Here is a 15,160-nt window from a genome sequence, read left to right on the forward strand (position 1 = left end):
GTTTGGCTACGCGAGAGTACACTGTATATCTGCGTCTCTAATCGGTGTTCTTGTCTGTGTGTGTGCGTGTGTGACTATATGTGTCCATGTGTGTCGTAAAGTGCAGTGTATCTGTGTGACGCGTCTGTCCCGGATGTGACATGGCATGCAGCCACTGTTGTCTGTGCTGTGTAGTTGCTTGCCTTTAAACACTAGAACTGCTGCTTCACTGTAACACTGTAACACTCTTTACAGCAACGTCATGCAGCCATCGCCACATACTTGTTTTTACATGTACATGTTATCCATTCTTTCCTACTGTCAACTTACTGTCCATCTACCACAACTAAGACTCCTAATACCTTACGTCTACATGTATAACACTCTACCACTGTTTTATAGTCACCAGTGTTAGCAATTTGACTGGCGATCACGACTTTTCCCTTTGCTAAAGAAAGGAAGTTTCCAGCGTTTGCTGCTTTCTCTTCCTCGTGATCTTATTCCTTCTGGTTCACCAACATATTTATCGAGATCTTCGTAGCTCTTTGAACGTTGAGCATAGTTCTGGTGCTTCTGGAAATCCTCATAAGGGTCTTCCTCTTTCTCTGCACTGCTGAACATCCGAAGCATCTTTGGATTCATTCCACGTGGCAAACTTTGGCAGACACGACTGCTCTGTGACAAAATCTCATGCCTCCGGGTAGACACAACTGGGCTCTCACTCTTTCGTTCTAAGATATCGCGTGGATGAATGCTGTTTCTTGGAAGTGTTTGTGCGATTCGTTTCTCCTTTGGGCTAGCACTGCTTGCCTTTATGTGTTGAGTACCCATTTTTCCTGTGGATGCAGACCGGATGATAGGTAGGGAGTTGGAGGATGGTATTGCTGGAGTCCCCAAAAATTCCCTTGAATTTCCTTCATTCAACCCATTTGTGCGTTCTTCATGAGAAGTGTTTAGTTGAGGAGAGTAAACTATATTTGGAACACCAACGTATGATTCTGACCCAAGCCTCGGATTTCTGGGTAAGGAAGACGTAGTGCCTGGACCTGGAGAATCAGACTCATCAGCAAAACGCAGTATATCAAAAGAATGTCTCTTCTTTATGCTTCCACTGCTAGTGGAAGGGGACTGCGGTTCTCTTCGCGGCTCTGCTGTTTTTCCTGTTAAGTTCGAATGTTTGGAATCAGTCAACATTGCTCTCTCGTAACCTCGAGATACAGTGCGAGTTGTCTTTGGCGAGTTGCTCATGCCCAATTTCCTACCGCTCGGAAACGGGGCGACTTCCGAGTCATTCGGACACGCACGTGAGAACTCGAAGGACTTCGATTTGGATACTGATTCGTACATAGCCGGCACACTACGACGCGAACACAGAGACGACGGATCCGGAGTGGAGCTTCGTTCGTCCCTGTTCACATCGAATGCGCTGTCAAGCGATGATTCGTAGTAAGATCTCAGTTTTGAGGTAGAGGCTGCTTTTACAACACAGTCGGTGACTGCAGGAGCAAGTGCCGAAGCACAACCAGCAAAGCAGTTATTTGGCTCGCACGTCGACAACCCCGGGGACGTGCACCACGAAAAGTGCTTGTCATACTCCTCCTCCAGTTCATCGACGGTCTTCGTAAGCCGTTTGATGCGATTAGCTATGTGAACGTCTTCATCTCGTAATTCAGCCTAAAAGGTAGGACACATACGCGAGATAAGACCAGGTAAGGTAAGACACACATGCGAGATAAGAGAGGTCACAGACTGCAAACAATGTGTAGACGACAAACCGACACATCTGTGCCTGCATGACGGCACTCGTTACGCAAAGCGACGATAACAAGACGGCATGCCTGCATGACGAATGTCTCGATCGTTCACTCACCAATTGCATTTTCAGGTGGTTGATAGTGGCGTCCAGACGCCTCTCTGCGTCGTGCACGTTGGTCTTGTGCATGCTCAACGTATGCAGATACACTCCGCAAACGATTCAGTAATCGACAAAGAACTACGAGACAACAAATTTCCCAGGTTTCACACTACCCCACAAAGACCACAGTTCCTAGATCTGAGATTCTGGTACTTCCAATGCTGATCCGTCTTCCAAACAGCGACGACAAACACTGGCTCCCACTCCCCTCCGCATTCAACGTACTACGAAACAGCGAATGGCTCCTGCCTATAAGTATTTGGATTTAGAAGCTTGCGGGTGACCTATCTGTTTACATACATCTGGCTCCTACTTAGATAAGTTAGATAAGAGTGCCGGAAGTATGGTTAGCCCATGAGAATTAGCGGAGCACCAAGATGACGTCAGCGTTGGATATGTCCTAGTTTGGAGCACTGCAGAAACCGCACGGTATCCAATTACAATAGATAATCATAAGTCACAAATAGTCTAATGTAGGGTGATGTAGTAACTAGACAGCAATCAACTGCAACTAAAATTTAGTACTTTTCTATACAGAAACTTACATAAACATCACGGTCACTACACTGTGTTGATATACGTACTGATCAGAACAACTAGAAGTGCAATGAGGTGAAGCTTCCTTGTCAGAACTATGGGAAACCACAGAAACATATGTTGTATTCATAATTCATTCACCAGGCACCTCACCTGATCCACATGTTTCAGCAAGCGGAGCAGAAATCTCATCACAGTTGAGTTCCAAAAGTTCTTGACTGGTTCCCTATCAAAACACCAATATATGAGACTCAGAACAACAACAGTACATGAGAAAACACGTGAACTGTGGCATTCTTGTGTTCTTGAGTCAATAGAAAGCTCTAGTTAAACAATAGATCAGACTATGTCAACACAAGACATTCCTTGCAATTGAAGTGCTTTCATCTGGACTATACTGACCGGAAGTTCCACCAGAAACTAAATCAATTAGAGAACACCATGAAGACAAAACAGTGCATAGACCTGTTTAGACTTCCAGTGCCGCTACTGCAATACCAGTCACCAGTACACCACTCTGTTGATAGTGGGTCTGGTGTACATGTTGTACGCAAGATAACTTGATAAAAGTGCCCTTAGTTCTGGATAGCTTGCTAGTCTCTGCAGCAGTCCACCAAATCATGGGAAAGTGGGGGTGTTTTTGGATATAAATATACCTTGGTGACAAATTTGTGAGAGCCCTATCCATATTAACAGGGTGTGTCTAAACCATGGCATCATGAATCAACACATCAACAAATAGGTCACTTACTAGGTAAACATCCTGCAATGTACCTCTGAGATTGTGAAAGACATATGGTATTAAATGGTGTGGTCAATGGCAACCACTGAGAGCACTATGTATTCAAAAAATACTTTATCAGACATGCTGTGGTTGATGTCTAGAATCTAATTGTTGTCTTGAGAGCTACTCATGTGGTACTCAGTCTATACACACACAGTTGGTAATCACACTTGTCATGTATACCAGGGTATAATCAGCTACTGTGAGGTCAGCTTCTGGATCCTGCATCTATGAGATTAACACTGTACATTGTATTAGATGAGTTCAGAGAATAGTAACCAAGATCTCACTCAGTACCCACACAACAAACAGCAAAAGGTGTGTACGTATACGTACAACAAACGTCAATTTTAACTAATACTATACTAATTAGCATTGTTTAGGACACCCAGTCAAGTCTAAACTTTGTTACATTTCAATGTTTTGGCAGTTCCAGTAGGTTGACAAAGAACAATGGGACTGCACATCTCTGATGACCTTGTCACTGGCTTGGATTTAATAGTAGAGATAAGCTGTAACCAATCCTTGTAACCACAAGATCCTACTACTTTAATAGTAGTAGATCTAACACCATATATGGAATCACAATCTTAGCTTACCCTGGTTTGATCAACTACAAAGTGGCACCCTATGCACCTACTGTGTTCCAAGCAGAGTGCTTTCAGATGTGATAAACTGACTATATGGTTGCTGTTCCCTCCTAGCACAGGGTATGGTAGTACCCTGTATGTAAGGATTGCCCGAGTTTCAGAGCGTTGTGGGGGCGTGGTCATCTTTTTTGCACGCTTAGAAAACAGTAAATGTAGACTAAAATTTCTCAAAATCAACGAAATGAAATGTTTGTATGTCATGTACTATATCCTAGTTTTGTTTTGGTCAATAATCATTGAACAACCTAGAAAACAGTTGCTAGCCTCGGACGCCCATGTGACAATTTTCTTCTTCTTCTTCTTCTTCCTCTTCTTCTTCTTCTTCCTCTTCTTCTTCTTCTTCTTCTTCTTCTTCTTCTTCTTCTTCTTCTTCTTCTTCTTCTTCTCCGCGGATATCTCTTTTTGTACGTTACATACGGCTGGGAAACTTGAGAAAACGCTTTAGAATTACTTGAACTCTTCTTTTGGTGGATAGAGAAACCGAAATCAATGTTAATTAAAATTGTGTTTCTTTCAAGCAGATTTGATCCAACGACCGTCATCAATGCTATTGCACAGTTCGGCCAATCACGGAGCAGTAATTGTGATTGCTTGCCCATGGCAACCAAGGACAATGGACCAAGAGCCAATCAGAACATGTAGGCCAAACGTATTTATAAGAGTTTATCACCAAAACTGTGTAATTTGATCATGTTTGCCATTGTCTGCTCTAGTCTGAAATTGTTTGCGATCTGCGTCGCACATAGGAGCAAAATTGACATAATTACGTACACATAGCAATTTACACGGGAACCCAACATTTGCAATGCATATCCCGTATGTGATAATCTTTGGCTTTGACTACTAGGCCAAGTTCTATTCTAACTGCCATTGCATATTCAATTATACACGCACAGAAGAAAGAACAACGCAAAGGCACTAAAATTAGGATCCATACTCGTGCAATGTGCGCTAGGATACCATGGTACCTTACGTATACCCTGTAGACCTATAAACCACTTGAGTAAACTACCTCTGAATCATGTCTAACGAAAACTGTTACATATAAACAGGTTTAATTAACGTTAATGAAAACGCGCTAAATCTTAGACATGCTTATAAAAGGCTTACAGGCCTTAATGAAGAGATGTACGCCCTAGCTATGTTGCGCTTTTGTGCTCCTAAAAGCTTACCAAACTAGAATTTAAAATTTTTTTGAAAAAAGAAAGATATGTAGGGATTGTATAAAAAGTAACAGAAACAAGATCTATAGATAATATGAAACAAAGCCAGACATCATTAGTCAATCCTTCCAACCCCCACATTCCCTACATTTTACATTTTGGGGGTTGGAAGGATTCACTAATGATGTCTGGCTTTGGTTCATATTATCTATACATCTTGTCTCTGTTACTTTTTATACAATCCCTACATATATTTCTTTTTTCAGAGAAAAAGTTTTAAAATTCTAGTATCATTTAAAAACCCAGTAAATCTCCATGGCAATAAGTACATTTATGTGCCATGTCTTCTCTGGAAAAGTTGTGGACTCATTTGTCTTTACACAATAAAGGAAAACCCATACTAATTTGCATCAAGTAATTACTCCAATCCTTGAACAAAATACATCTACTGAGTATATAAAGATCAGGGTTGGAAATGTCTGTCAGTTGCTGATGGCATTAGAAAACCCTTGTCAATCAGAGTTGAAGCTACTGACATGCAAAGTAAGAAGATCTGATCTTAACTGATGATGACCTCAATGAGAACTAATGAATATGGAAGATGTCTACTCTTAGGGAGGCATTGGCATGCATACTGTCTGTTTCAAATTGAGCTGGACAGGTTTCTTTACATCCAAACAAACAGTGTGGATGTAAATAATGAAACAAACTAGTCAGGTAGTATTCCCTAGCTGTAAACTTGTTAGACCTTACACAATTGGTAGAAAGAGGACTCATGTCAGTGTGATTGATGCCTGACGAGAAAGATTCTTCCAGTTTTTCCTTGCCATCAATCTGTGACTGCCTCCTTGGTATCCAGTTTGGTCGTGCACAAACCATATTGATATATATGGCAGTTATATCAATCCCTGATCAGTTTTCACAAGATTTTGGGTTGATTGCAAACTAGAACTACTGTAGAATCTCTGGGGTAAAACAACGCTTCCTAGATGTGTGGATGTAAATGTGGGTGTGCGTGAGTGAGAATGGGGGTGTAGAACAGAACGCATATGGTATAAGAGACCCAATACATAAGCACATCAGCTGGGAAAGATAATGCAAATTTCCATTGGGCTAGGAAGTTTCTTAACTTAAGTATGTCATGCAGCATATGGGCATAACTTTTATGGCATCTACAGATAATCCTCAAACACCACAGAATGCTCAAGGTAGAACCTATGGATTTACAAGCCTGATGCGACCTCAATTCTAAAATAGAACATGACATTTGGGCATTAACAGGCCATCACTTGGTGTGATGTCAAATGTCATGACAAGACCAACAACTGCAAAAAATAAACAAATCTTTTCCAGATACCATAAATATGTGGGGTTAACTGTGTGACCTCTTGAGACAAGCTGTTGTAAATAATTATTAAAATATGGCCATGTCAGTAAGGCCTATACATGCCTAAAAGATGAGCGACTGTCTCTATTGGAGAGATTGAATGGTCTCTAGAATGAGGTGTTTCTTTACCTTCTTCACAAGAGGGCAGACGAGGTCATGAGATCTCTTCAACTCTTCTGACCGAAACTCTGAAAAGGCAGTAAAGAAGAGCTCCCGCATGCACAGTCTGTAGGCTTTGCGCGCTAATGGCCTACATCTACACTGTTATGGAGAAACTCACTGGTGTCCCAGTAGGGTGGAAACTAAGCAGTCGAGAAGGGAATGGATGTCTTTCGAGGAGTGATAGCCTAAGGACCCCATGTCTACAGAGACAGGGGATGATCACGATTGGAAGTCTGTCTGTGGCACACAGTCAGATGCCTTTGATTTATATACAACAACTTTCAACATCTGGCACAGCAAGCATCTGTCTGGCAAATTTTCTGTGCACTATCCTTTGACTATCCATTTGGCACTAGCACGTTCGGACAAGGTTTTTTACTGTGAAATTTGACACGCTATTTGCCACGTCTTTCTCTGCATGTGATATAATAGTAGAGTCCCACGAGACTTGCCAGTTTCGTGGAATCTTCACCGTTCTCGAAGCCGCTCACAGGATCTGTGCTTCTCCGTTCATTCCGTATGACTTGAAACATTCGACGATTTAGCCTATTCACAAAACTTGAGAGCCGATCGACTTGCCAGTTTGGATCTTTGTTTCGCTCATGGGATTTCCGTGTCGCTTACAGGATCTTCACTTTCCCGTTGTTTGCCTGTTAGTTGAAACGCCTGTTGATTTATTCACGAGATCTGAGTGCTGATTGACTTGTCGACAGTTTCGTTGGATCTTCTCCGTTCTCTGCGTGGGTCCACAAACAGGCTCTCCATGTCTGTCACAAGATGTTCGCAGAAAACGTGCACGTGCTGTCATGACTTTTGTGCCAAGCCAAGAACTGTTAACGTAGCGGAAGTCATAAACTGTTCTACTAATTTAGCTTGCACGAGCACACTACAGATTGACAGTTTTGACAAGGACATGTGATTTGCATACACGTGCACACCACATATTTAATTTGTATTTAAAACGATTCGTGTTAGGCAGTTGAGTCATCAGATTCCATTCAGGTCTACCTACCTGTATTTCGAGCCTGTTTGACACTTAGCTGGCAAGTCATCAGTTCTGTTTCTCTCAGAGAATTAAGCTAGTACTTGAAGAAATAGGGGTCGAAAGTTTCGCAGACAAGTACTCATACTTTACGTCTGGAACCAATCTCCCACAATTAAATCCCTACTTCACTCTGTTTGCTTTCAAGGTGGCTGCTAAGGAGTTTGAATAGCTTAAAGAAACTGTTGTTTCTTCAAGCTATGAGTCGAGAAAGTTGGGCTTCCATGTTGGCTTCCATATCATGACAATCAAGTAAACAGCAACAACGCTATCCTCAAACTTTCAGACCAGAGAGCACGCGAACTCTAGTCTGGACCAAGTCGATACTAAAGTGATTTCGGAAATAGCCTTCTAAGCCAATTAGCTCCTTACAACCGGAATGTCGGTTGTAAATTCTGATTGGTTTAGCAGTAATTGGTTATGCTAAGTGCACTAACGCTGATTGCGTGGGTGTGAAATCCTCGTGGGCGGCTAAGTGCACGCCAACTCCAGTGCACGCACACATCTTACTTTTAGTTTCAGCTTCAGTTCTTCGATCTTTTCAAGCCAGCGGTGACAGGACATGCACAGCAGCGTCGCTAGACCACCACCTTTGACAACTGGTCGAGCGGTAGTCTCGCCAGTCAAGCGGTTAGACTAGCTAGCGGTCTGCCAAAGAATCAAAGAGTCGTCGTTTTATGCCGTCCACCAAGATATCGCCGCAAACACGGCAGACGTCTCTTCTTTGTTCGTGAGATCTCATGGCACTTACAAATGATGTTGATCTAGGTAAAACGATCTTACGCTGCTAGACTACCATTTAGCATCGCTTTTGATAAATACTTCCAAAATCATTTTAGTATCAACTTGGTCCAGACTAGAGTTCACGTGCTCTCTGGTCTGGAAGGTTGAGGCTACAACGACGCCAGTTTCCCCTTCAGCCACAGAAGAGTATCTCTGTTTTTCTTCAGTCCGATCATCGTCCTGTATATCCTTCAAAATATTAGCCCAATCATTATTACATCTCTCCAATAATCTGCATCCCTTTGAATTCGACTCGAAACGTCTACCAATCATGAAACTCTTACGTCAATGTCTCATATATCCTCTCCGTCTTCAACGTTTCTCTCAAGGATCGTATTTACCTCATCGAAATATCGTAAAAGTCTTGCCTTTATTGGCCCGATCAACTGTCGTAACGGCCCAGACATTTCCTAAAACCCTGTTCGCAGTGCCAATCTTTTGTCCGCAAATAACACAAACAAAAAGGAGAATCTATTAATGCCACCAGAGACACTTAATCGTCAGGATTGGAGCAACGACTCGGTATCGTGGACGAAGACTTTGGACTGATATTGTATGTATATGGAAAAGACAACGATCTTTCTATTGAAGTCCCTCCTAGACCACATCGTAGACTGCAACAACCTACCAGTATGGATGAGTTTGTTGCAATGGAAAAAACAGAAGCACAAAGTAATAAAGAAGATTTTGGAGATATTAATAACCATTATCACATTTCCATTTACAACACAACACAAGACCATGTGATAAGAGAATTCAACCAACGTAGGCTTTCGTAGACCTGCTCAAAGTCCTAAGTGTATCTACTACCGCGTCATATGAATGTTCGTTCTCATGTTTGAAGAGATTGAAGATTTGCCTTAGGACTGGCATGGAATAAAATAAATAAATTAGTACTTCTTGCCATAGAAAGAGATATTTCCACTAAATCTAGTGCATGTGACCACAACCACAAATCGAATTAATTAAAGGGTAGGGAAATTCTGCTTCACTAATCTTGTTGCATTAGACTCCTGCAGATAGAGCAATAACAACACATGTCTACAATCCAGTTTATCATTAAATCTAAGCTTTTCCTGAACTCTTCATAGGCGTAAAAGTGAGAATGGGTCGCTTGGCGGTTAGCTGACTGAAACAGCTAGTAGACTAAAAGGCTTTGCTTTCTCTGAGATTTGTTGCTTTTATATAACCAGGCTTAGTTTATTATGACTAATGACATTTAGAAAATTGTTAGGTACTAACTACTTAGTGGCCTCTCCCTTTGCTCTCTGGATTGCCGCATTCATCCTGGGAACACTCGGTATCAGGTTTTCAACCATGTCTTGGGGAATCCCCGTCTATATATATATGCCTCCCGTATTGCTTCAAAATGTCGTTCATGAGTTTTAAGATGGTGCTGATTAGCAGTGACTTTCAACCAGTGTCACAGGTGTTCATTTGGATTGGCATCGTGTTACTTCAGCTGAAAAACAATGCATGCTTTCTGTTTCAGTCCTCAAGTGTCCAGTGCTGGTGCGCTGCCATCCACTCGCGACTGGTGTAAAAACCTGTGTTCCTGTGTCAACGTGACTTCTTGCAAGGTCGACATGTGTAGACACGTTTTTTTTTTTCTAAGACAGTGAACAATGGATCTCTCAAATAGCGACTTGCCTGCTGCAGTTGCAAAGCGTCCACTCAGCTGCCTCAACGTAGCTTTTCTGTCAGCAATGGTGAATCTCTGTAACAAACGATCATCTCGTGGAGTCATCGCTTTTTTCTCCCTGACCATTTCCTGTAATCGCTACTGCCCTCAGACTGCCTCTTCAAACACTTCTGAACCACCACTCATGATTTTCCCACAGATGTTGCATTAATTAACGCATTGGCAAAAGCCGTTTTGGAGTAGGGACTCAATTTTTCCACGATTTTCTGGACTAAGTTGCAGACCACGCAGCCTAGGGTAAGGAGAAGAAACTGCACAAATCGTCATAACCTAACAAGAAAACAGCTGATTTTTTTCAGCCGCACTCAAATCTTCAGCGTCTTGAAACAAACCGGAAGTCAGTGTTTCCTTTGTCTTGTTGACAGAGAACATCTGAAATTTGCGTAAGAATTGGGCTATACTGTCCATAAAATATGGGTAAACAAGAAACAGTCATTGCTCAACCCCTGAGAGGACTGGTTGCATGTGCATGACTCCTGTGACGTCACAGAAAGGACTTTCGTTGTTTTGCAAATTAATAAGCTGCTTGTCTCTCTAAATCAACTTACAAAGGCTTTCAAAGAAGTAGGACCCTGGCAGCAACCCATTGGCATATCAGTCGTGATGTTCTCATGATGTGATTTCTTTGAGAAAACAGAAATTAACGCCATACTAGACAACGCTGATTTAACTAGCTGTCAAACTACCTCAAATTGTTAGTCTAAAATCACTTGAAAAAACTACAAAGACTACCTGTGTCGAAAACAGCATGACCAACCTGAATATTTAAATCCTCATCGTTTTATTTAATTAAGTTCCACAATAAAATGTGCTTATATTTTGTACAATATCACATACGCTAGGTGGATCTGTACACCTGCGTGAAAGCAGCTGTAGACAGGTTTGCCACAGTAGACAAAAACAGGAAAATTAGCTCAACACATGAAAAAGTAGATAGTTAAAATAGAAGTAGAAATACAGATCTGAGAAAATTTTCTAGTGTGCCCCCAAATCTTGCACTTTGACTATGCCACCAATCTCATGTGACCACAAAGTCCATAAATAGTCTAATCCTCTAAGTACAGTAAGTAATAACAAGAGTTATCACATGTGGGCGTAAAAACCGCTCAAGGGAGACACAAAAATCGCTCATGGTTATGAAATGTTAGATTCCCGAATAAATGTTGTAAACAAAGAAAGTGATTGATTTCATGTTAGCAGTTGCGGAAAGGTATAAGTTCTGTTGTTTATTTCCAACAAAACCTGGCAATCGCAAACATGAATTATACCCTTCTGGTAAACTCTTTCATGAATGTTTCAAAGATCTGATTGGGGTTCATCCATTGTCTCTGGTTGCCACACATGACAAAAATTGGAAATACTGCTAGATGATTGGACCACATTGAAAGCGTTGCACATTCCTGAAGCATGACAGACACAGCAATACACATCCCCACAAAAAACAATCTACAGACCAAAAGTCAGTTCACCCCTGGCCTATATGTTTTGAGTAGCTTCTAGCCAAGTCTCGTGACTTCTACAAAGTTCCGTTTCTTATGGCTCATAGCTAAAATCAGACTCTTGTATTTTTGTGGAGGTTCCTCTTACTGTGTTATTGTGTTGGTCCAACAGAGCATGCGCATACTTAACACTTATAAATGTTTTGTTACGGTTGCACTCACCGGGGATACTTTTAGTCCATAGCAGGGACAGTAATTATCCGCATCAGAATCCACCTGACCAAATGCTTGTTTACATACATCCGGGCATTCATCAGTTGAATTTGTCGCTAACTTGACAGCGTGATTGCCGCAATGCTCGACGAAATTGATGTGGCTAAAACGGCACTTTGAATCGGCCATACATGCTATTGACCAATCATCACACGACTGCACTGTTTCATAAACATAAAGTTCAGACGCTTCTACGAACGTAGTTGAAACCAAATGTCTACCTTTAAGATTGTCCTTGCCCTTAGACTGAACTAAAGATATGACCATCACATAATAAAACAGAAGAGAACCCATCGATCAGATTCGGTAAACTCACAAATTAAACATACGGGTAACAGCATACGGGCTTTGTTTGCATGACGAAGTGAGTGATGTGCGAGTAGGGATCGAGACGAATACGTATCTGAGAAGCGTTTACAAAGGTTTATATTTATTTTAATATTTCTAATTTAAAAGTTGATCATTTTGTTGGATCTATGTTTTTAGAACGCCTACCGAACATGCTTTGTTTTCTTTAGAGCTATGACCCTACCTTGCACACAACAGGGAACATGGGGAACATGGAGTGGCCATGGGTGTAGGAAATGATTTGCGCTTTGGCCAAGTGTCTTATTCTCAAAATTCCTAGCGTAGCGGGATGACATAAACACATAGCGCCTAGAGGCATAAATATCAATTATAAGTTGTTGCTTCCGTGGCTTGATCTGATTCATATCTTGTACAGTACGCGTACCGTAAGCACTCATACATATCTACTATTAGCTAGCCATGTGGATGAATTAAGCTATCCTGAACATAGAAAAACTGAGTGCTGGAAATGTCTTGTCTTATTTTTAAAAATTGTGCATTGCTGTACATTCTCACTGCGTAGGTGCAAGTTTATTTAGTTGGACACAATTTTGACGTGCATGAGTTTATTGTGTGTCAAGATAGACAGTAATAGTTCGTGAGCCAAGTCCAGAATTGTGTGCACCTTATGGCAAACCATTTTCTTTCTAGCCTATCGTATGTAATTTTTTGCTGTGATTACGAAAACGATGTTTTTATTAACATCAGACTGTTCAAAGTTGACTAAAAACGTTGCCATAGTAGCCAATATATGAAATCAAAAAGAGAAGTTGGATTTGCTATCAAAATCTTTTTAGGTATCGACAAGTTTTCAACTTAAAGCAGAAATAAGATGTATTTAAATAACTGAGCTCAAATAGAAGATGTGTATATGCATGCGAAGAGATCTATAGTCTGTTTGTGTTAATAGTGATCGCTACAACTTCCAATTAAATATATTCAGTATCAATGAGGCTGTTTGCTGTCGCATCCAGTAGAGGCATGCAACCCGAGAAGTACTTTACTTACATCTTCTATCGACCAAGCAATATTTGTCATGCTGATGTGGCGCCTTTGATTCTTGACTCTGTCTGCCATCTAATCTTTGCCAGGACCTGGTGTGTGCCTGAGTAAATGTCACTAAAACGTCACTGTCTGGTGATTTAACAGATGACAATATTTATGTGAGATGCTCTTGTGTTTGCTGCATGGTTGGTGTGTAAAAATATTTGGGTGTCAGCTTCTTCTTTGCTGCATAAAAGTGCTGGAATCAATTGGACAATGACAACTAGACCATCGATTTGTAGGATGAAAGCAGGTGTGGCAATTGATGAACTGCAATTTCTCTCCAAATTTTCAATTTGCAAATACAGATAGCAATCAGTCATGAAGTCAATTTGATTTCTGGGACGCTATATCGTGTAGATTCGAAGAGCGATTCCGTCAATTAGAGATAACTATAACATGTTGTATGCTAGACAACGTCACTATTAGTAGAGTTAAAGATTGATGTGGTGTTCTGCTCTAAACTTAGCGCTCTCCCATGGTAACTGGCTACTGTTGATAGAGGGATTCAAAAGACAGCCAATTCTAAAATGATAAATTTTAATACTGTAAAGTATGTGACTCCTGTACAATTTTTATTAATGCTACCCTTTTCACATCCTTGCAGCCGTGAAAGTGGGCAGATATGTAAATCATAAGAATATCATGCACCCAATGGCGGGTCCATTAGGGGCAGTTGGGTACGTGCTCTACTCAAGATTGAGGAAGAACAGCCACCTTTCTTTTAGGCATTAGGACAGTTCACTTAGAGTATTGATGATTGACTGTTTAACTGTTTTTCCTTGTCAGTGGCATAGACTTTGGAGGACAAAGATGAAAAGGCAAACTGTATTACTGAAACTTCAAAAGCATGATGAGGTACATTTCAGTAATACTAAATTTGTGGAGCTTGGTCTGTGAGTGTAAACGCAACATTGGTGTGCTCTGGAGATTGAAGGCATGTCTCAAGAGAAGATAAGATGACTCTCGGGTATATTCATTGAGAACTATGATTAATTAAAGTGACAGATGTCGTTAGTGAGTTCATAAGGAAGAAATTATAAAATGCTTTTGCTTGCTAGTGCAATTTTGAAGACAAGTAGGAGAAGACACAGTCTTCTGGTACTGATATAGGCTGATATAGCTAGGAGATAACGAAGACAGGGATCGGTGACCATTTGTAAAACTAGCAAAATTATTAATAGTGGTATGTTTAGCAGGGTACTAATAGTCTCACGTAGCCAGGCCATCTCTGCCTACATCCTTTCGGTGAGAAATCTGAAGTGCTTCAGATACATTCGTTTGAGCAATTTGTTTCTATAGTGAGGGTCATGTGTTGTGCTTGTGTTTGTCTAAGTCCAGAAATCAGAACCTGAGAAGTAATGAGTTGTACACCTGATAGTCTAGATCTAAATTCTGCATTTGGCATATTTGTATGGTCATATTTGTATGCTAGCTGACTTTCTGGTTATTAAGGGGTATATGTTATAGTGACTCACTGAGTACTTGAATGCATTAGGTCTGTTTGATGATAGTTAGATAATCTTCTGGCCATCAGCCAGCATAGATAGATGCCAACACAAATCAAAAATGATAAGGGTATGATTGTTGTTTTGTTGTGTGTCAGCATCAGGCCATTTTCTGGCATATGATAATATCTTTGTCTGTGCACTTTTATTTTTGTTGTATTAATGCCGTATTTTTTCGATTAAACGCCACAGCTGAGAGTACAGATAAAATATAAATGTTGCATTTTAATGAATTCCAATATATCTAGCTCGAAGTTTGAAGGAAAATCATACGACTTCTCAGAGGCAAACGTGAGGCAAACGCTACTTTTAGACTATCCGGGTACTGTCACCTGTTTCACTGCATGATGTCTCAAAAGTGAAAGAAATTTATACCAGTGTGGTGTGTTATTCTCTTGAAAAGGCGTCAAACCTACAGTGTATGCACACTCCTCAAGCACGGAC

The 15,160-nt window shown here is 40.9% G+C and overlaps 1 protein-coding gene across 5 annotated transcripts; it reads right to left on the bottom strand.

Moving 5' to 3' along the window:
• Positions 1-242: 242 nt before the first annotated feature.
• On the bottom strand, positions 243-12,157 carry LOC134181880 (uncharacterized). Of its 5 annotated transcripts, none has more exons than XM_062649159.1 (6): positions 12,038-12,157; positions 11,878-11,977; positions 11,766-11,819; positions 2,585-2,657; positions 1,850-2,526; positions 243-1,653 (listed from the first exon to the last, which is right to left on the bottom strand). In XM_062649159.1, the coding sequence occupies exons 5-6, from the start codon at positions 1,919-1,921 to the stop codon at positions 391-393; spliced, it is 1,335 nt and encodes a 444-aa protein (XP_062505143.1). In that variant the 5' UTR covers positions 1,922-2,526; positions 2,585-2,657; positions 11,766-11,819; positions 11,878-11,977; positions 12,038-12,157; the 3' UTR covers positions 243-390. The 5 variants fall into 5 exon arrangements, with proteins under 5 accessions (XP_062505143.1, XP_062505142.1, XP_062505146.1 ...); XM_062649158.1 differs by having other exon boundaries at positions 1,850-1,972; positions 2,048-2,526; positions 11,766-11,977; XM_062649162.1 differs by having other exon boundaries at positions 2,440-2,526; positions 11,766-11,977.
• Between the last annotated feature and the right edge of the window lie 3,003 nt (positions 12,158-15,160).

This window comes from Corticium candelabrum, chromosome 7, assembly GCF_963422355.1.
Source record: "Corticium candelabrum chromosome 7, ooCorCand1.1, whole genome shotgun sequence".
NCBI classification, from domain to species: domain Eukaryota; kingdom Metazoa; phylum Porifera; class Homoscleromorpha; order Homosclerophorida; family Plakinidae; genus Corticium; species Corticium candelabrum.

Bases quoted from the DNA above. Each gene is read 5' to 3' on its own strand.
- LOC134181880 (XM_062649159.1), bottom strand. From the start codon at position 1,921: ATGCACAAGACCAACGTGCACGACGCAGAGAGGCGTCTGGACGCCACT. The intron at 1,654-1,849 runs GTGAGTGAACGA...CCTACCTTTTAG, and splicing joins ACCACCTGAAAATGCAATTG to GCTGAATTACGAGATGAAGA.